This window comes from Brachypodium distachyon, chromosome 2 (genome assembly GCF_000005505.3).
Source record: "Brachypodium distachyon strain Bd21 chromosome 2, Brachypodium_distachyon_v3.0, whole genome shotgun sequence".
Taxonomy (NCBI): Eukaryota; Viridiplantae; Streptophyta; class Magnoliopsida; order Poales; family Poaceae; genus Brachypodium; species Brachypodium distachyon.
In genome coordinates this window covers 44,120,714-44,142,210 of record NC_016132.3, presented here as the reverse complement: position 1 = coordinate 44,142,210, position 21,497 = coordinate 44,120,714, and the positions used below count along the sequence as shown (strand labels likewise).

At 45.1% G+C, this 21,497-nt stretch overlaps 2 protein-coding genes across 3 annotated transcripts; one reads left to right on the top strand and one right to left on the bottom strand.

Moving 5' to 3' along the window:
* Positions 1 to 8,509: 8,509 nt before the first annotated feature.
* LOC100834917 (myosin IB heavy chain) lies at positions 8,510 to 10,915 on the bottom strand. The gene is made up of 4 exons (XM_003569335.4): positions 10,643 to 10,915; positions 9,394 to 9,712; positions 9,024 to 9,082; positions 8,510 to 8,794 (listed from the first exon to the last, which is right to left on the bottom strand). The coding sequence occupies exons 1-4, from the start codon at positions 10,878 to 10,880 to the stop codon at positions 8,757 to 8,759; spliced, it is 654 nt and encodes a 217-aa protein (XP_003569383.1). The 5' UTR covers positions 10,881 to 10,915; the 3' UTR covers positions 8,510 to 8,756.
* Positions 10,916 to 14,066: 3,151 nt separating this feature from the next.
* On the top strand, positions 14,067 to 17,536 carry LOC100834316. Of its 2 annotated transcripts, none has more exons than XM_003569333.4 (3): positions 14,067 to 14,525; positions 14,969 to 17,052; positions 17,140 to 17,536. In XM_003569333.4, exons 2-3 carry the CDS (start codon positions 15,096 to 15,098, stop codon positions 17,226 to 17,228), a joined length of 2,046 nt encoding a protein of 681 aa, XP_003569381.1. In that variant the 5' UTR covers positions 14,067 to 14,525; positions 14,969 to 15,095; the 3' UTR covers positions 17,229 to 17,536. The 2 variants fall into 2 exon arrangements, with proteins under 2 accessions (XP_003569381.1, XP_014753943.1); XM_014898457.2 differs by having other exon boundaries at positions 14,965 to 17,052.
* Positions 17,537 to 21,497: the final 3,961 nt, after the last annotated feature.

The following is a 21,497-nucleotide window of genomic DNA, read 5'->3' as shown; positions in this document are numbered from 1 at the left end:
TATATGAAGTTGCCACCCTGTTAGGTAACAAGTTATCACGTGGATCTTTGTTCAAAAATAAGATGGTGACTTGTTATTAAAATTGCCATCCAATAATATATGAAGTGACCATCTTGTTAGTAACAAATTACCATGGTTACTTTTTTAATTAGGTTGATAACTTGTGCAGTATCGCCTGGTAACTAAAGAGTCCAAACTTTTTTGCGGAAACATATTCGAGTAGGACCAAGTTTTAAAACACTCGTTGATACAAACCTAACAGCGAAGATGGATTGTGAATCGGACACACGGCTTGAATTATAAAACATTTGGAATCTTAAGAATCAACCAGTACAAAATGCTACAATCATTTTGTGCATGCATGTTCTAACAAAAACTTGATGGATGCATGTGAATATGCTCTGCACGTCTTCATGCCGTCTTGCATGCATGCATCATCACTCATAATGCATGCATCCAGTGACAGAACTGGCTCGGAGTCGTTCGCGCGGTTTGTCTAACGCCCGTGCGCACGTTACAATTCCAGAAAAAAAAATGCTTTAGGAGCCGCACCAGCCTGGAAAGTTTGCTCTCGGAAGTTCTTCGAAAGACGACGTATTTCTGCGCTTGGACGATCTGAGACGTGATCTGGTTCTCCAGGCCCGGTTGCCGTCCAGGTTAACCGCATGCTATGCTAGAAAATCATTGTTTTATAGTACTGAAAATGAAAATTATATTAGTCACAATACTAGAATCGTTGTCTACGAGATGTGATACAATGGACAGCTCGTCGCCGCGTCCTTTGACGGAAGATTTGATATTTTACAGCGCACATGTAAGTGAGATAGGGTGGGACAAATCATCAAAGTGCGAAGTTAAGTGGGACAAAATGACAAATGATCAACACGCAGCATTGTGCATACATGAGGGACCATAGGTATTACAGAAATGGAGGGCCGTGCAAAATTAAAATTTAGATTCTAAAAGGTAATTGGTTAAATATTTACTCCTCTCCGTACAAGTGACTCAAATTTGTCCAAATATGGATGTATCTATGCCTAAAAATGTATAGATGCATGTAATAGAAAGTCACTTAATAGAAAGTATATTTTTTATTTTAATGTTACTTTCTTCATTTCTTTTTAGTTTATACATAGCCACCGCAAGATATTTTTTTCAAAATACTTACATTTTGATTTCAATCATAACTAATCATTATATTACTAGATGATCCCTACTCGTTGCCCCGTTTTTAAAACAAATGCATAGACAAATGTTTAAAATTAATAAAAACCGAGGGGAAAAGAAAAAAAACATGTTTTTTTACATTGAGAAATAATAAAATCTAAGAATTATGTGACACAATCATATAAAAAAGAGAAAAAAAATCTAAAACAATAAGACATATTTGAATTATTGGTGAGGTGGCATGGTTTGTATTGATAGATTAATGCAAAATTTAAATGACTACATGCATGACTTGATGAGTTGGCATAGTTTGCATGGGAATATGGTGGGACTGCTAAGGTGGCATGTAATGTTGAGAGAAATAGGGAGTGGGGGAAATGTAAATGAATACATGCATTGGATTGAAAAAAGACATGCATGACTTGAGGTGGCATGGTTTGGAAGACATGCAAAGTGCGCTTAATGAGGTGGCATGCTTGCACATTAAGAGAAGTAGGTAGTGATAGTCGCCTACTCAGGTATAAAACATTTATAAGCAAACAATATTAATAGTACTATCGGACAACAGAGGTGGAGTTGAGTTAGAGACTAGAGAAAAAAATTAAATGAGTGGTGCAATTAATTACATGAAAATATGAAGGTAAAGCCAAGAAACATTTGTCCTCCTAGCTTATTTTGTTTTCAAAAAAGGCTACTTGTACAACTAATAAGAAAGTGACTATATATATTTTTGTTGAGGAATGCATGCAGTGGCGGCGTATAGTTTTTCAAATTACTCTGATTCACGAAGAAAAGTAAAATTAAGAAGTCGTAACACATTGACGCCCAACATAGTATATTGCCTTCGACAATGTACAAACAAAATATTGAGTTACCAATAATTGTAACAGGTCGGGTCTATAGGCCTTAAACCACTCGCCCATGAAATATCTCTGTCGTTAAATTTTGACCATCAAATAAAAAAATGTAATGGTCTAAATATTCGGAGATGATGTGGATTAGTGTGGTGTATTCCTTAAAAACTTCGTATTATACATAGATGATGTATTAATCTTTTTATTGTTTATTATAGTAGTACTCATGCTTAGAGAAAAATTAGGGGAAACTCATGCACATATACAGGCCTTCACACATGTCATTTGATTTTCATCTGTTTATAAATTTCTTCTAGCTAGAATACTGGTTGTTACAAAAGTAATAGTTGCAGGAAGGTGTTGTTGAGTACAAATCCATTGGTCTCAACTTTGTGTCACTTAACTTGTATGTCATAAGATTCATTGTCGATAAAAACTACTGCTTCCGATCCATATTACTTGTCTCAAATTTGCCCAAATTTGAAAGTATTTATGTTTAAAAAACGTCTATATACATGTAATATTTCGACAAGTAATATGGATCAGAAGGAGTAATTAAAAACTAAATAACGACTTGCACCCTGGTCCCTGGACCGAGCGAATACTATAGTTTGCATCAAGAACAAAAGAGCAAAGGAACACATAACACACACGCCAAATGTACATAAAGTCGCGTGTAGTAGTACCCTTCTGACCAGACCAATGGTTCCGGTTGATCAGCCATCCATGGCCGCCCTTTTCCCCTTCCATTCCCGGACGACCGAACAAATTCTTTGCTCCTCCAGTGCCCAGCCGACGAGCCATGCATGCATAAGTAATCGATCTGACTTTGATCCGGTAAGGTGTGGTCGGAGCTTAGCTGCGAATCTAATCAACGGCGGTGGCGATAAGATGCACAATGCCCTCCTCTTTCCCTTCTCAAATCATATCATTCAGGTCATAGAAAAATACCCGTGCTTTTGTCTTTGAAAGCACGCTGATTTTACGTGCACAAAGGCGTTGTTTGGGGTCTCAAAAGATAAGAGTCAAAAAAAAATTGTTAGCTCTCCACATTAACTAAAGTCGACAATGAAATAATTCATATGACGGGTTGCGTCTTAATCTAAGTCTGTTTGATTTGTTAGCTTTGAATACATGGTATAGAGGTAACGGTATCGACTCTGTTTTTCTATACTGACAATATCGATACTTAGTTGACTTTACTCGACATTTGGTTGAGAATTGGACTCTTCTGCAGTGACTCAACTTTATTCTCTCCCCTTCGTATCACAATTTTAAGATCGAGTCAACTCAGAGTCGTCTAGATGATCTAAATTCTAATATCACCACGGTGTTTCCTCGTGGAGACGATATTAAGAAAATCATTTTAGTCTTATTTCTATCGTGAAAAAGAGTGTGTTTTTTAGAGAGAAAGGATAAAAAAGAGTGTTTCAGTCAAATAGGTAGACAACTGGATCGAGCTAGATGTAAACATCCAACTTCACCTTCCAATATATAGGAAATACAATTTTTTCTTCTGATCTTCACAACTCCCCCGACTTCCTCCTCTGTAGTCACCACGCTGCCTTTGCTCTGCCATAGGCATGCATGTTTTCTTTACTTAAAGATAAAGGTCCATCATAACTATAAAGCATTTCAAACATAATAAAAATACATCGAGATCCCTTGACGATTGGAGGACCGCTACCATTGCCAGAACAAGCCGATGGCACACCGTTGTTGCCGCTCCCATAAGGAATCCAGTCTAACTTTGTTGATGACACGAGGGGAATCCTCATGTACGTGCCCCTAAGGACCAGCGTCCCAGAGTTGCAGTCGACGTTATCGAACCCTTGAATCGGTCTGAAGAACCTGGTACCATATATCGTTGGTGCACATTTTATGGCAAGAAACCCTAACATCGCCATGTTGGCATAGTTGTTCTGCATAAAATTAAATTTTGTCCCGCCAGTATTTAGTTCAAGCGATACAATGATACAGTTCTTCAATCTAAACCAACATTTTCAGTTCTTTGGACATTGGAAGAGATTCCTCCTCCACATCTACCGTGCATGATATTTCTTTCCTGAGACACATGTGATTTTTAGCACGTCGAAATAAATCAAAAGAGCCGAGGCGATAAGGTATCAAGAATAAGCTCCATGTGAAGAAATCTAAGCCAGAAAGCAGCAGCATGCAGTTTCCTTGCTACGATAGGCATTTATTGCTACAATAATCGCATTTCAAAATAGGAGGGAGTAGTCCCGATAGTTGCCTGATATTGTTATCTTCATATTTCATTGGATCAAATGGATTTGAGAGGTTCTATTCTTGTATGGCCAGTGCTATTAATTTGCGATGATTCACTATACCACGTACAGGTTTTGAAGGCTTTTTGGTGGAGGCATTTTCTTAAATAGCCTTAGCTAATCATTTTAGGTGGCAATTTGATGAAATGCCTTAAAAAAACAAGGAAAAGGAGGCAAATTTAAGAGAATGCCTCAAAAACAATTAACAACAAAGGCATTTCAGAAAGAAAAAAAAGCCTTAAAAACTTTGGATATCAAAGGCATTTTCGAAAAAAGCCTCAATAGATTTCAACATTGAAGGCTTTTAAGAGAAAAAGCCTCAAAAAATATGTACAATATGCAAATTAGCCCTTCCACTTCAATGTCTTCACATCATGTGCCCTTACCTGATGGCCTCCCAGGCTCCCACATTGAACCATCGATCCCGACGACGGCAACGAGTATGACCTCCTCTTCCTTCGCGCTCTGCCATGGAAGCCCGCTATCTTCTTCCTCCTCTGCTCGCAAGGGATCTGGTGCCACCCCGGCCCCTGGGTGCTCCTCCGCTGTCCTTCAGCGGGTCCCGATCTCGTGCCAATGGATGCCTTGCCGTCGCTGTGCCGTCGTTCGCCCATTCGTTCCGCGGAGGCTGCAGACGTCGGCTAGTCCTCTCTCTCTCTCTCTCTCTCCGCGTTGTTCTGCTTCAATTTGGGAGTCGCTGGCCGCGGTCGTCGGCACGAGGGCGGCGGCGCTGATCTACCTCCTTCGCGCCAGGCTAGCTGCCTCCGATGCATCTCCGTCGCGTTTTGCGCCGCGCCGTGTCCCGGGGCACCGCCGCTCCTCCGGATCCCCCCTGCAGCGGGCATGGACGAGGCTTGCCGCGTCATGGACTCATGGTTGCCTTGGACATTAGTCCCACATCGTTTGCTGACAGAAAAATCCACCGATTTATAAGTCCATAAGCAGTTAGAAAGGTAAGAGAAAAAGAATCAAGGGGGGCGAGCAGCAACAGCGCCCAACTCTTCCGATCGTCATCAATCTGTAGACTCCACTCAACAGATAAATTGACCCATCGTCATCGATCAGAGTATAATGAAGGAAGAATGCTAGCACTGCCTAGCTACACATGATCTACCGGAGAGCGGCCACTAGCTAGTAGCGTACTAAATCTGACATCCCTCTTTGAGACTTGGACCCAATAAGCATCCTTGGAAAAATGCCTCTGTTTGACAATTAAGTCAATTTTAGAAATGCAGCGGACAACAATTAAAGGCAATCTAAAAATGCATTGGTTGCTATCTTTGGAGGCTTTTTTTCAAATTGCCGTAAATGACATTTCCCTTCCCCAACTTCCTTGTCATTTTTTATAAAGCCTCCAAACACTTTTGAATGCATTTTGCCTCCTTTTTTAGACTTTTCAAAATGCCTCTCAATTTGAAACATGGTGTAGTGATTTGTGAGCTGGGAAGCTCACATTTTGTCTCTTTTGCTGTGTCTCATTATCTTCCTGCCTTCTTTTCATTTGTCTTGACCTCGTAAATCAAATGAAGATTTGAACTTCACCTACTCCCTCCGTCCAACAAAAGATGTATCAAGTTTATCAAAATTTGGATATATCTATATGTGACTTAGTGTATATATGCATTCAAATTTAGTCAAAATTGAGACATTCTTTGTTGGACGGAGGGAGTATCATTAATCAATCCGCAGGTCCTGTCAAACATCAGTGTGAGCCTTTAGAAACTCACCTCTAGGTCGATCCAGATGTTTCCCCCTGGAGAAGTACGTATTATTTTCCTACCTCTTTCTCCTTTTAATTTCGTGTTTGTTAGAATAAAGACCACCAAGATTCTTCCTCACATTGGCGTACTCCCTCCGTCCAACAGAAGATGTCTCAAGTTTGTCAAAATTTAGATGTATCTAGATATGACTTAGTGTATTTATGCATTCAAATTTAATCGAAGTTAAGACATCTTTTGTTGGATAGAGGAAATACAAGAATAAGGCGTAGTCTGACCAGATTTAAGCAAAAAATTATAAACATTTATGGTGCCAAATCAAAATCACTGAATCACCGTGAAATAGTTTTTCATAGTGTATTGAGTTGATATAATAGTTATTAAATAGATTTTAAATTATTGACTTGATCAAACTTCTTTATTTAATTTTTTCAACCAAGAAACTTCTTTAATTCAACAAAACTTATACGTCCGGTACTCTGGTCCAATATCCTCGTATCCATTGCTTCTTTCACTCTCCTTCCCCAACTCTCTGTCTCACGCAGAGTGTGTTAAACCAGCAACTACAGGGTGTATCGGCCTTGCTAGAACGTACGTATAGCGTCTCTTAGTGCGAAATTTCTATTTTCGGAACGCGTGTAGTACATTGCATTATCGAAAGAAGGCATCATTTTCCTGCTCGTCCAATCTAATCACGAAAGGATATGCTTAGCATATCTCTATTGCGGATTAGGGATAGGCCAAAAGCCGAAAGACGAAGCAGGAGCAACATAACCACGAGAGCCACACAGAGGAGCCGTGTGGCATTTGCATCCGTGTAAAGGGTTCCACTTTTATATAAGCTGAGCGAAAGATTGTACTACTACGACCGTTCTGCAGGGCAAAGAGAAAAAGAGGCCGATCTGGGCAACCTAATCTTGTCGTGTTGTAAAGTTTTCCTTGGATAGAATAGTTTGTTCCATGTGTCAAGGTCTTAGTTTTGTCTAAAGAACTGGAGGTGACAGAGGAAACCTGGCCGATGTCTAGCTGTAAAAAAATATATATATATATTCAGAATTCCATGTTGGGCGCTGTGCGTCTGCTGCTCACACACATGGTGTCTGTCGATCGAGGATCTACTCCATGTGATCTGGGCAAGAAAATACTGGAGCAGCGAGACATCTTTCTTTCGGTTTACTTCGCCCTGTTCGTTCTCGGTAGGGCACCGCAGGCACAGAAAGTTTCTCATGAGCAGTGTAAAATAAAATGCTTTTGGTAAACAAGAACAAAGAAGAAGAAGAAGAAAATTAGTGTTGGCAACAGTGACAACAGAGGGGGCGCCGGTGGCCGTCGCCGTCAGGGGGATCGTGGACGAGCACACAGCACAATGACACAATGACAAGATCGCCTCTTTCCTCCTCCGGTGGCTGACTCCTGAGCCTGAGGTTGGTAGGCAGGGCTTGTGCGTGATGTGTTCCCTAGATCCTCCACTAATGCTGTCCCGTCCCTGTCTACGAGGATACAAAGCCACGCGACGGCGATAAAAAGGCCGCGATTTTTTTTTCTCGCGTCGTACGCGGCGGTGGCCGTGGTCGGTCGCCCTCCATTCAGTTTTTAGGGTAGTTTCAGATGCCCTGCTTGCATGGCCTTTGGGCTCATGATAGAGTCGAGACTCGAGAGGCGAGAGAACAAGTTGGCTGGCGGTTAACAGTATTGTAGCGCCAGTGGCAAAGGGGTCGATCGATCGATCTGGTGATCTTGACGTGGATGGAGAGCTCTAGAAGATCCATCGCCACCCCTTGGGTACATGTCAAAGATTTTTCGTGGAGATAAAGCATATAATATATAGTTTGATTTGATTGGAGAAAAGTGCCTCGGATGTAGTGGTCAATGGTGAAAATAACATTTGCTGACGTGATGAGTTTTTCTTCTTCTTTCTTTTATGACATGTATGCAACACAACCTTTCTTTTAAGTAGATTCTTGAATTGTTAATTAGAGAGAAGAGCACGCTTAGATTAGAGATGGCTGCAAGGATATTATCGAATTGTTAATTGGGAAGAGGAGCACGCTTACAATTAGAGATGGCGTCTTTGCCGCGAGAACAATGACAACTTCTCCTCTTGTTCTTTTTGGGTAGTTAAGAATTCGTCATAACTCAAAGTTGAGAGTAGAGATGATAAGGACATCGCATGAACGATGCCATTTTGGTCCCTTGGGATTATGGTATCCGCAGATCACCTGATTTGTGATTGCATTAACGATGTACTACGAAATAAACAGAAGCGCTCGACCAAACGAAATTCTGCACTGATGTGGACAGGGGAGTGTATAGTACTGTGCTAGTACGAGCGTACCGTCTCCACTGATATTTTTCATCACAAGTCAAGCACAGTGTCGTCAAATCGAAGGTGGTGTGCCAGCCATATGGTGCCAGCTCTGAATAGCTCCACAGCTGGCCATATTCCATTTTCCTACTTGAAGCCCACGAATGACTCCATACCTACACTTGATCTATTCTCCAATATATGGCATGATAACAAAACTAAAAATCCACAGTAGTACAAAGTGTCATGATAACAAGATTCTAGAGATTCCATAGTGGGTCGTCAAAATGACAGGCCACTTCTTCCAGGTACAACAGCAAGAAAAAAGAAGACAAAATACAACAAAACAATCATGTGTCTTTGAACTTTCCGGCACGAACCGAGCTGTACATTTTACAGGGAACTAAAAACATGTTCAGAATCATCACTTCTCCTTGTGCGTAATCCTTGTTTTAATGCCGCCTGAATTGGAAATTGTAAAACATGACAATCCATCGATCAAAACACTTCAAAATGTACGGTTGGTAAGAAGCAATAATAAAATGCACTTTATCCTTGCTCCAATAGAAAAAGAAACAAAGATACTTCCATGGAGCCTAGTAATGACTTAATATAGCCTTAATGATGACAGAATCAAGGACATGCTCATAGGCACATTTTGCGATACTGCAATGTCAGCAATAAAACATACCATCAGCTTCCTCAAATTCAACTTCTTTAATCACTTCAGCAGCAGCATGGTACTCAAACCTGCATAACGAATAAGCTGAGAGATTCGACTAGCAACTGGTAAAAGCAGCAGATTAAGAGCCTTTAGGTATTGTTGACATAAAATGAGGTGGTGAGGAAGTTCAAAACGCACTGATAAGTTCGCATAAAAACTGTGGAGCTATATAACAACTATAATTGGTGTTTGTTCTTACTGGCATGGATGTCGGTCAAAAAGACAGAACCCCTGTCATTTGTCAACAATACCTAAAAGCTTATACTTCCAATGAAACTTCCAAAGAACTAAAGTGTGCACAGTTGTGCTAGAAGGACTGGTTATAAAAGCTATTTACCTGTTAGAGGAAGCCACCTCAGGTTCATACTCAGATGTGCTCTTGATAGCCCTAACTATAATATCAACAATTTCCTTCTTTCTAGTGCTCACCATTAAACAATCGTACTCGGTTGGCACAATGATTGCAAAGAAATTATCACTGAGGTTGCTTATACATAGCCTATCAACAGCTGCAAGTGCAATCCTTCTCTTCAATATATCAGCGTCAGGATCAACAAGGTAGAGAGCAAAGTCCGTGATCACAAGGATGCGCCTTTTCATCTTTCCTGATTGTGTGAACTTCAAGACCTTGTCCGCAAACAGAACTTTGTTATCCCCTGAAATATACCAAGGATCACCTTACAGGCTTAGGTTATGTAGATACGAACTTACAATACCAACTGTCATGACGATGTATCAGAAGGACAGGACACTTGTCAGTGACAACTAACAATTGTTATCAATAGGGTCCATATCTCCACAACATATACCAAGGGACACCATACAGGCTTAGGTCATGTAGTTACGAACTTAAATATCAACTGGCATGACGTTGTATCAGAAGGACAGGACACTTGTCAGTTTAAAAACAATTGCTATGTCTAGGTCCATATCTCCTAAACAGCTGGGAGCCTAGGAATAGGATCATGTTATCTTACAGGCTTAGGTTATGCAGTTACGAACTGACAATACCAACTGTCATGACGTTGTATCAGAAGGACAGGAAACTTGTCAGCTACAACCAACAATTGTGATCACTAGGGTCCATATGTCCTATAGGAATAAGATCATGTCATCATGAACTAGTTCAGTAGTTCTGTTTTTCGTATCGAACAATGCATATAAGACATCATTCGTTACTTTGTTGCAATGCACAGTGTCGATGCAGTAGGGAGACATAGACCCTATATTCATACTTCAAAGAAGTTATCACTGAGGATACCAAGAACAAGGGAGAAACTGTAGAAGTGTACAACTATACTGATACTTCAAAGAAAGATGCATCAAACTCTTCGATCCAATCGCTCTGCTACGAGGGCTAAACTCATGGATGAAGACAGTCCTGGAAGCGATTTGCCCATTCAAATTACCGCAATTACATCGTATAAATTCACATATAAAGACTGGGGAAACGCATCGGATCCATTTCAAGGGACCAACAGCGTGCACAAGTACCAAACTAGCCGATCTCCAATAAGATCGCACCCAAAGTACACTACTCCGAAATAATCGATGATGCGGAAAGAGAAGAAATCTGCGTACGGCACCTTGCTTGGAGAGGATCTTGGCGAGGCATGGGTCATTGGGGACGCCGATGTAGTCGCCCTTGCAGTCGCGGTACACCGCCGCGCGGCGCCGCACCTTGGCCCCCATAAGCAGCCCGGCCGCGGGCCCCGGCACCATCTCCTCCGCCTCGCCGCCGCCCGCCGCCGGCGGCGCCGGTGGGGGAGGATCCGCGCGCTCGGGCTCCACCTGTATCCGCCTGAGCGGCCGGAACCGATCCATTAGCGAGAGCGAGTTGGGGAAATGACAAATTAGGCGTACACGTCAAGAGGAGGCTCGGGTTGTTTGATTCTTCGATCTGATGGCCTGATGGGCCTGGTTTGATGGGCTTTATTTTGCAGGACTCAAGATTTAGCTAAGCTACTTCCGCTAAAAAAAAACCTAAGCTACTTCCGCAGAAAATTGATCCGAATTAGGGATGCGAACGGGATCCCGTTTGCAGTTCAATTCTCAAATCTCCTGCAAACAGGACTTTCGCGGGATCCCGTTTGCATCCCTAATCCGAATATCGTTTCGGCGACGGCACCTCTTACGCAGAGAGCAGAGAAGAGAACAGCAAACCTAGTCATCGTTTTGAAGAAAACTTTGATGTCCCACGGTTGCTTTCGTCTTTAGCGGTAGTTATGGTGTTGAGAGACGAGGAATCACAGATAAACGTGTTTTGCTATTTTTTCATTAGGTTTGTGTATTCTTGGTGGTCCGATCCGTGAAGATGTCGGCTTCTTGAAAATTGATATGATGACTTCATCTCTCTCTGTTGTAGACGTTGTGGCCTACTACATGGAGCCAGTGATTCTCATGGCTCGTCTTTTAGGGTTTGGTCTTTTTACTTACCGATTCATCGACGGAGCAACGGTTCAGTCTTGCAAGTGGTGTGTCACCGGCCGTGGTGCATTCAACGATCTAATGTTTCCACCGTTTGAGCTGGGCTGCTAATGCGACTTTACAAAACTATCAGAGTAGTTCAGCTTGTGCAAACATGATGTTTTGTAATTTCGTCACCGAATACATGGAGCAATGTATACAATGGATGAACCTACAAACGTTGATTTCAATGGATCATGATGAAGCTTTCAGTTTTATCAGCAATCTTGTTGTTTATGTTCGTTTCGACTGTTATTGTACTTTATATGGATCCGTAAAGCCAGATTTCCAAAAACAAAATTGACACTTATTTAGCCCAACTGGACTTCCGTTGACAATTTGTCTTCTCCTTGTCGTCAATTGCTAACACATCGGTAGGAGATGGTTTCAATATATTTTGCTTCTTTCGTCTCCCATGGTTAATTCGACCCTAGAAGGCTAACCTCCAACTGATCACCGCTTATAACTTTTTTTGCAAAGATTTTTATTTCTTGGCAGCACCTTGGCGGTGGACAACATGCCGCACAAGCTAAATGTCTATCGGTCACGCCGTGGTTGTTGTGGTCCACTCCATGAAACTTGTGAATCTTACAACTCGTACTTTCGTGCTTTTAGCATTAGTCCTTGTTGGTTTGGTGACGAATGAGTGTTCTGGCAATCTGGCTTGCGAGGGCTGTTATTCTAGGTAGTGTGTTAAACGATTGTAAGTTCGCAGGAGGACCAAGGGTGTCCAGAATCATCCCTTTTCCAAGCACCAAGTTTGTTGAAACCTGCTTTCTAATTTTTCTAATGGCTGTGTCAGCTGCTACATGGAGGATTAGGTCTAGAAATCATGATTTAGACTAAAAATTTAGAGGGACGAATGCATAATTTACAAGTGGATGCATTTCCTTGTCTACTCGTGGGGGAGTGGCAAACAAGCAGCACAAGGTATCATCATCTGAGATCACCAAAACCAGTGTCGTCCTAATCTTTGAGCGCATCTCATTGTCGTTGAGCTTCATCACTCTACTGAGCGTAGTACAGTAAGCCATCTTATTCATCCCAATGCACTTAGCTTGAGTGTTGTCGTCGATCCATTGCAATAGATGCCACACGAACGCGCAATGTTCTCTGTCATATGCATGGCCGTCGATCGGTGAGTCTGCACGATACGACGCAAGGGCTGTTCAAGTGTTGCTAGACCGTGACCCTTACTAGTGCAAGGATATTTTGCCGTAACAAAAACCTAAAATTGACGCCGCTCGCATATACTTCCTCCGTTTTATGATTCTTGTCTCAAATTTGCCAAAAAAATAAATGTATCAATTACTAAAATGTGTCTAAATACATGTAAGATTTCGACAAGAATTATGAAACGGAGGTCTAGAGATGATGTGAACTTGAGAAGAGAACCGCGGAGGACCGACGACTCCGGAATTCCTCTCTTTCGTCGTGGAACCGCAAAAAATGCTGTTGCATTTCAAGCACGGTCCACGGTCGTATCGGGAGCTTTGACGCACCAAATCGGGCGATCCCCTTTTCTATTTTCGCAGACGATATATATACCCGTTCGGTCGCCCACTCGCCCACGAAAAGGCAGCTTGTAAGGTTGGACTGGTAACCGACTGGACCAGGACGCACCAACCACCGCAACGGAGCTCAACTCTGCAAGCAAACTCGGGTGTTTTCCGGCCCCGCCGTACCCCCACACTTTGCCGCTTTGGCCTGAAGTGCCGAAGTGGGCTGCCACGCGGCGCTCCCCTCCCTCGCCGCCCCGATGTTGGCAGTTGCACCCTGCTTCCCGAGTGAACAAAAAAGAAGAGAAAGCTACGCCTACGAGCTGAATTTCACCCACTGAGGACGTCAGGAGTACTACTGAACACGGGGTTGGCATTTGGCGAACCGAAGGAAAAAGGTACTACCCCGGTACAACAATAGGGGGCGTATTAGTTTTTCTTTGACCACAAATTACTCTATTAACATATAATTATATGACATCGATTCATATCCATTGTATTCCTACTTAAGGATATTTTCTTATGGTTATGATTTTGATCACATTAGTCATATATTCATTCAATAATTTGTCGTCAAAGGTTTGGTCAACCGAATCCTAATATGTTTTTTATTGTTGGACGGAGGGAATAGAAGATATAAAGTCAGTGCAAAGGATATTGGCGTCGTTGCCTCGAAACTCAGGTGCCAAACCAACAACCGGAGATGATACCCGACTTGACTTGTTCGTGTGAGATCGACAATCAGGGACTGATTTGACAGTGAGTGTGCTCGGATCGATCTGATCGTGACTGTACGGGAGCTTTTGCTAGCTCTTGCATCGTTTCTCTTTGTTTACGCTGCAATCGTCAGGGTCTGACCATCTGTAGCCCGGTGCGAAATGGTCAGTGCCGTACCGTCTCTTGTGTTACTTGGCCGGGCACGAACCCCCTCGTGCCAAACGGCATGTTAGAAGTACATGCAAAGTATTAGTACTAGTTCATAAGGAAATTTCCTATGATTTTTAAGTCTACGAATCAAACAAGCTCTAGTGGAAGAATTCTTGTGACATATTCTTTTGAATCAAAGAACAAACCAACAGAGAATCCACTCCTCATCCCCAAAGAGATCAAGAAATAGACCGACGATCCGATACAGAAAACCCTGGTGCGGTTACATACACCGAGAACACGAAGAAGCGTTGGTGCTCCCATTAACTCGTTGCAGTTAGGGAAAACAGCAGAGAACTCCGAAACACCACTTGCGTTGCCTCTTCTTCTCCCTTGCGTCTCTTCCTCGTCCTTTTTCCTACCCTACTGTACTTTGGAGACTCCTCCCGATTTTGTCTCTTTGGCGGGGTCTCTACGTCAACGATGCATCTCTCGGAGAATGTTTCCTCTCTCTGAAACCCTGACGGACTCTTGAAGCAAAATTCACCATATCCGTCTTCTTCCAGGGCCACCTGCTGTGCTGTTTGTCCCCTGGCGAAGCAATCCATCCATCTTTCGGCGGCGCTCCAAGAAGCTCGTGAGTCTCTCTCTCCCTTCACGCGCGTCTTCTCTTTTTTCCCTTTCTTTGCTTTGCTTCGTGAGTTCATATGTGCTCGAATTTCCGAGTTGTTCCATACTTCCATCTATACATGTAAAACAAGTTCTGTTTCTTGATCGATTGTACTGCTGGCTTCACAAAATTTGGATCGTTTACTATTTTGAAAGCATTTCGAATTCACACCCAATAATCCCCAAAAGGAGAGAGGGGGATAAAATGAAAGAAACACGCCTAGCTTTCGTCTAAAATTCGAATTCCGTTTAAAATGGAAAGAAACACTGAAAAAAGAAAAGAAAACAACTGTGCGATTTTGAGAAAGCGTCCAGCTTCCAGCATTTATCAACTGCATATTTTAGCACAGCCTGCGAATCATTTCGAAATCTCAAAATTGCATTGCGTCTTATTTATCCTTGCATAGGCAGAAGCTGGGGGCCGTGGATTGTCAAGAAACATAGCAAGAAGAAGAGTACCCCAAGAAGAACTAGCCAGCAAAAAAAAAAACTTGATCCATCCTCGCACAGGCAAGGCGGATCGCCGATCGATCGGGATATGGAGCAGCTCCGTCAGCTCGGCGAGGCGGTGGGAAGCATCAACGCGCTCATGGCGTTCGAGCCGGACATCCGCATCAACCCTCGGCAGTGCCGCCTCCTGGCGGACGTCTGCGCGCACGCGCTGGACGCCGTGACCGGCGAGGTCCGCGCCCACCTCCGTTTCGACGAGCGCGGCACCACCAAGTGGCGCGCCCTCGACGCCCCGCTCCGGGAGCTCCACCGCGTGCTCCGCGACGCCGATGGCTACGTCCGGCAGTGCCTCGACCCGCGCCCAGGCAGCTGGTGGGGCCGGGCCGCGGCCATGGCGCACGGCACGGACTGCGTCGAACACCTCCTCCACAACGTCCTGTGGTGCGTCTCGGTCGCGATCGAGGCCGTCGAGACCGCCGCGGAGGTCACCGCGGGCTCCGACGCGGACGATCTCGCGCAGCGGACGCGGGTGCTGCTCGCCAAGAAGTACGACGGGGACATGCTCGAGCCCAAGACGTTCCAGCACGCGCACGGTAAGCTGTATCTGGTCTCCCGAGAACTCGTCGCTCGGATGGATGCCGCGTGGAAGGAGGACAGGTGGGTGCTGGCGCAGCTGTTCGACGAAATGACGGGCCCGGCGGCGCCGAACAAGCGCCTGACGAAGAACGAGCACCGCCTCGCCGAGGTCCTGGCCGCGCCGAGGGGGACGCTGCACCCGGCGTCCATTCTGCTTGGCGGCGACTACAGCGTCCGGAGGCGGCTCGGCGGCCGGCTCAAGGAGGCGCAGTGGATGGGGGAGAGCTTCGCGGTGAACCATTTCATCGGGGGCGGCGAGGCGGTCAGCGCCGAGGTCGCGCTCCTGTCCTCGGTGGCGCACCCTAACGTGGCACACGCCTCGTACTGCTTCCACGACGAGGAGCGGAAGGAGTACTTTGTCGTGATGGACCAGCTCATGGCAAAGGACCTGGGGAGCTACATCAAGGAAATGAGCTCCCCACGCCGGCGGACGCCGTTCACTCTGGCCGTCGCCGTGGACATCATGCTGCAGATCGCTCGCGGGATGGAGTACCTGCACGGCAAGAAGATTTACCACGGCGAGCTGAACCCGTCCAATGTGCTCGTCAAGCCGCGGCAACCCGACGGCGGCTACGTGCACGTCAAGGTCGCCGGGTTCGGGCAGTCGGATGGCACAAAAGCGTCTGCTAACGCCAACGCCAACGGCGACGACAACACCTGCATCTGGTACGCGCCGGAAGTGCTCAAGCCGGAGGGCGTACCCGTGGCGGACGCGGAGGCCAGGTGCACGGAGAAGGCCGACGTGTACAGCTTCTCGATGATCTGCTTCGAGCTGCTGACCGGCAAGGTCCCGTTCGAGGACAACCACCTGCAGGGCGACAAGACGAGCAAGAACATCCGCGCCGGCGAGCGGCCGCTGTTCCCGTTCCAGACGCCCAAGTACCTCACCGCGCTGACCAAGCGGTGCTGGCACGCCGACCCGGCGCAGCGGCCGGGCTTCTCCTCCGTCTGCCGTGTCCTCCGGTACGTCAAGCGGTTCCTTGTCATGAACCCGGAGAAGGAGAACCAGCAACAGCAGCAGCAGGCTGGCCAGCAGGCCGACGCGCCCGTGGCGCCGCCCGTGGACTACCTCGACGTCGAGATGCAGCTGCTGAGGAGGCTCCCGGCGTGGCAGCGAGGCGAGGGCGCGCGCGTCTCGGACGTCCCGTTCCAGATGTTCGCGTACAGGGTCGTGGAGAGGGAGAAGACTGCGGCCACCGTGCACGCCAAGGACAGGGCATCCGACTCAGGCAGCGAAGGGAACTCGCTGTACGGCGACGAGAACGGCGTCGTGGCGATGTCTCCGGACCACGCGGCGGCCCCCGTGTCGAGCGTCACCGTTCGGTCGGTGCCGGATAGCAGCGACGGCAAGAAGCTGCCGTCGGCCAAGAAGGCGGACGGCAGCAACAGCAAGGCGTCCAAGCAAGCAGGTACGTACGCAAATCTTTTAACATAAGAGTAACATTTCAAGGAGTACAATTTTGAGAGGAACAATTGGGCTCTACCTTTGTTCGCAGGGTCTGCGCAGAAGGTGAAGGCCGCAAATCAGGCGAAGGCTCTGCAGCCACCAAGACGAACGCTCGGCGTGAAGACCGAAGGCATGTAAGTAATGGGAAGCCGGAAGCGGGCGCCGTCCGTCAGATGGCATGGAAAGTTATATCCGCGGACAGTACGAGCTCGTTGTGATTTGGGGGGGTTCGAATGCCGTAGAGTGATTTTGATGCACAAGTTTTCTTTTCTGGCTTCGTCAAGACAGGTCTTATCTTTGTTTTAGATTTGTTTACTTGGTTGTGAGAGCAGCAGGTTATAAAAGTGGTCCATGCGCTTTTCAGTTATCAGTCAAATCTAGTCACTACTCCTGCAGTTTGAAATCACAACACTCGTATTTGGGAGATTGATTCGTTGTTTTGCCAAGTCGGAGTAATCTGGTCGATGTTTCCTACCTTGGTTTTGTTGTCCGTAAATTTGATGTCATATTCTGCTGCTAATTTTGTTCTTCCGAGCATTATGATCCAAAACGTCATGAGCCGAGAATGTACTAGCAATTGGCAACAGGCATCAAAAACTGGTGAGCCGAACTCACAATTCAACAACAAAACAGTAGGTTGCTTTTGCTTGTGCCAACCCTGCAAGTCCTGTTAATTAGGCTATCACATTCACATATGAGCGCATGGAAGTGTTCTTTCAAGTTTTTTTGTTTAAAATATAAGTTTTCTTTAGAGGAACGACCGAAGCTTTATTAGCTTAAAAAGTTAAGTGGGATACAAAGATTTGCGGGTGGACGATCCAGCCAAATATAACGATCGACATCTAGAGTAGAAGCTAGTCAAGCTAGTCTATGCGTCTCCCCATTCGCTTCACATCGTTCATGACCAAAGACGATCTCTTCAAATTGTAGTCACCGAATCGAAATCCCTCGCAGGATCATGGCACGAGAACTGAAGGACTTGCCTTCATTTATGTCCTTAATGACAGCAACGCAATGTGAAGCAACCTTTATACTGTGAGCATTCAAATCAATGGCGAGAGCCAGAGCCTCATCACATGCACAAGGTTCAAGCACACTAGGATCAGATAAACTATCCAGTACCACCGCCAAGGCTCCCAAGAATAAGCCCTGGGCGTTACGACAGACGGCCACAACAGCACCCTTTGGCCTTTAGCAACAGCCGCGTCCACATTTTTTCTAGAATACACCTAAGCAGGTGTATCATATATTGAAGAAGAATTACCGTGACGCGGTTAGATACCCGAGGGTCTTAGCGTTAGGGATTACTCATTTACAGTCCACGACTCACCCACCCTTACAAATGAACTCATGATCTCATCTTTAAACAATCCTGCGCTCATCCAGGTGGTACCCTCCTGCCCGATAGTGTGAGCAACCTGCGACACGCAAGGACTTTCCCCCTTCGAAGACAATCGCATCCACATTGATCTTCAGAAAATTCGCCGGCGGCGGGATCCACTTTGGAAAGCCTGCTTCGGCATTGCCCGGCCCTTCAGAGAAGCACCAGAATTAATTCCCAACTCCGACGGATATTCATTGATGAAAGAATGCGTCGATAGAGGACTCTGAAATTCCTGCTCATGAATTGCTCTTCTTCTTGCCCACCATATAGCCCAAAGTGTGACAAGAACTTCAATAAATATATGTTGGCTCAAAGTACGGCTGAGTGAAAACAACCAGAGCTTAGGATCAAGAATTTCATCACCAAACAAAGGTATAGCTAAGTCATCCTCACGAAGAGACCAAACACTCTTTGCCGTGTTACAGTCCAGAAGAGAATGCCTCCAAGAATCACAGGCCGCATTGCAGAGAACACAAACCAGCGAAGTTGCCAAATTTCATCGAGCTCACACTTGTCCCGTTGGTAATGAGGATCTCACAAGCACCATGCGAAGACCCGCAGTTTGGATGGCACCCGGTTGTGCTTCAGGTGTGCCTGATCCAGAAAGAACAGGCGTAAGTAACAAAAATATCCAATCGTAATTCCTAGAGATAGGAAGAGAATTCCATATTTGCCACTCAAATTTCGCCCATATGCCCAAATGCCACTCACAATTTTCTTGTTCTAAATTTGCCACTCTTTTGTTGTAAAGGGAAAAATCAACATACTATATAGGGGCAAAATTATCTTCTCATCTCTTACTTAACGGTCAACTAGTGGTCAAGTATGATGAAAGGGAAGCAGGTTATTTATCTATCTAGCTTTCAAAACAAGAGGGCAATTCCTTTGAAGACAAGCTTGCCAAAACAGCCTTGGATTCCCCCTGATGAGAACCTGGTTAAACTGAATATTGACGGATCTTTTTGCCACGAAGACGGTTCTGCTGGAACTGGCATGGTGATGCGTAATGCGAGTGGCATCCCAACTTTCATGGCCTGCAGCTACCTTGCTCACTGCCCTGATCCCGTGAATGCTGAACTGGGGGCTCTTGAGGAAGGTCTGCAACTTGGACTCGCCTGGACTGATTCTGTGTTTGTGGCCGAAACTGATTGTGCTGAAGCACTTGCACTCATTGAAGACCAATCGGCGAATCTTTCCCGCTACAACAACCGTATTGCTGCAATCCGCAACCTCATGGCCACTCGCTCGGGTGTCCGTTGTGTCAAGATTTGTAGAGACCAAAATGGTGTGGCTCATTGCCTTGCGACTCATGGTAGAACTGAAAAACATACTACGTGTAGGCTAGGGGAAAAGCCAAGTTTTATTTTACATGCTATTTGTAATGACTGTAACAGAATTCCTGATTGATTGAAGTTTTTTTCCCTGCCAAAAAAAAACTAGGGGTCAAGTAACGGAAGTGGCATATTTGTACCCAATGCAAATTTTGAGTGGCAATTTTGGAACAAAATATTCTGAGTGGTATTTAGGCATATGGGCAAAATTTGAGTGGTAAATATGGAATTCTCTGACACGCAAGACTTCTAAATACATGCCACCCACAAAGCGATTTTTTGGGTGTTTGTCTCAGCAGAAAGTACACAGGATATTGCCAGTGCACTGATGCAACATGTGCAAGTTTTCTCATCAACTGCATCTAGTTCAACAAATCGAATTGTAACCTTGCACGAGAAGAATTTATGGGTAATTTTATTCGCATGAGCCTACACATCCAACCAAAAACATCAAGCGAAGCGTGCAATAACAGAACAGAACACAAGATCAGTTTTAGACGACGAAAAATTGATAGAACGCAAATCAAACCTACGATGGTACTGTTCATGCATTTGATACATAAGATTGAAGCAGAGGAAATTCTCTTTAGTTCTACTCCGTAGTTTGGAACACTGCAGGAAAAAAAGAATCCACACAAACCAATGAGTCATTAAGCCACTTTGCTGAGATGTTGGTTCGGCTAGGTCTCCTCTCCGAGGCTCCCACCTGAGCTCCTAGCAGGTGGCGGCGGGGCAGCCTCCAGTTTCTCCTCTATCGCGCCTCAGATGGCTTCTTTGGCCTCGGAGGTGCGGCGGATCCCGGTTGCTCTCCGGCGGAAAGACATCTCGGTTTTTGTTTTAGGGTTTTCAGTGTCTTCTTCAAAATTGTGAGGCGACGACGACATCTTGAAGGCAGAATAAGGTTCTCACCGCCATGTCCTCGTTCCGGCGGTGTGCCTAACGCCGACGGAGAGGCGCATGGAGCTGCGTATCTGGTGAATCCTTTGGGTTTTGACGGGCTTTTTTGAGTTTCCGGCAAATCCCTTGGGTTTCGATCGGTTTCGTGTTTGTTCGTGTGGTTTCAGATCTGACTCATTTTTTGCGATGGTTGTTCTAGTGCGTTGGTTTTTTGGAGCCTTGGCATGACGACTACCCCCACCGTCTACTACCAAAAGCTCCCTTTTAGCAAGCTCTGCCCAGCTCCGGTGTTGGAGGGGCAAGGGCGGTGGTCACCCTTCGGCTCGTTCAAGTGTTTGTTGCCGTCGCTAGGTGGTATAAGTAAATACTTGTAATTTTTATTACTTTTAGCCGTCTTTGTACTGTTGTTAATGATTATTAATAGATCGAAATCCTGTTCGCAAAAAAATGAAGCCACTATGTTGATGCTCTCTCATCATCATCACGATTACGACCGACGAAGCTAGGAAAGCAGGTTGGATAGATGAGGATTAATAGGTCCCCAAAAACAGCAACAAGACCTTAACAACGACTAAGATGCTCCTAAAAAGACAAAATTAAGAGGTTAACTATAGTTCAAATACCGTTTTTTTCAATATAATTAATTTGTGAAGGCCGTAGCAACGCATGTAATCTCGCTTTGTTGGCCGGATGTTAGTTTTTGCGATGGGAATAAGTAGACAAAAAGAAAAAAGAAAATCAGGTCCCACAAAAACAGAAGATAATATACCGTCTTAGTTATAGGGTGTCTGACTT

Excerpts from the sequence above, each read along its gene's own strand:
- LOC100834316 (XM_003569333.4), top strand. The coding sequence starts at position 15,096 with ATGGAGCAGCTCCGTCAGCTCGGCGAGGCGGTGGGAAGCATCAACGCG. Across the intron at positions 17,053-17,139 it reads CAAGGCGTCCAAGCAAGCAG|GGTCTGCGCAGAAGGTGAAG; the intron begins GTACGTACGCAA and ends CTTTGTTCGCAG.
- LOC100834917 (XM_003569335.4), bottom strand. The coding sequence starts at position 10,880 with ATGGATCGGTTCCGGCCGCTCAGGCGGATACAGGTGGAGCCCGAGCGC. Across the intron at positions 9,713-10,642 it reads CAAGATCCTCTCCAAGCAAG|GGGATAACAAAGTTCTGTTT; the intron begins GTGCCGTACGCA and ends GGTATATTTCAG. Across the intron at positions 8,795-9,023 it reads TGAATTTGAGGAAGCTGATG|GCGGCATTAAAACAAGGATT; the intron begins GTATGTTTTATT and ends TTTCCAATTCAG.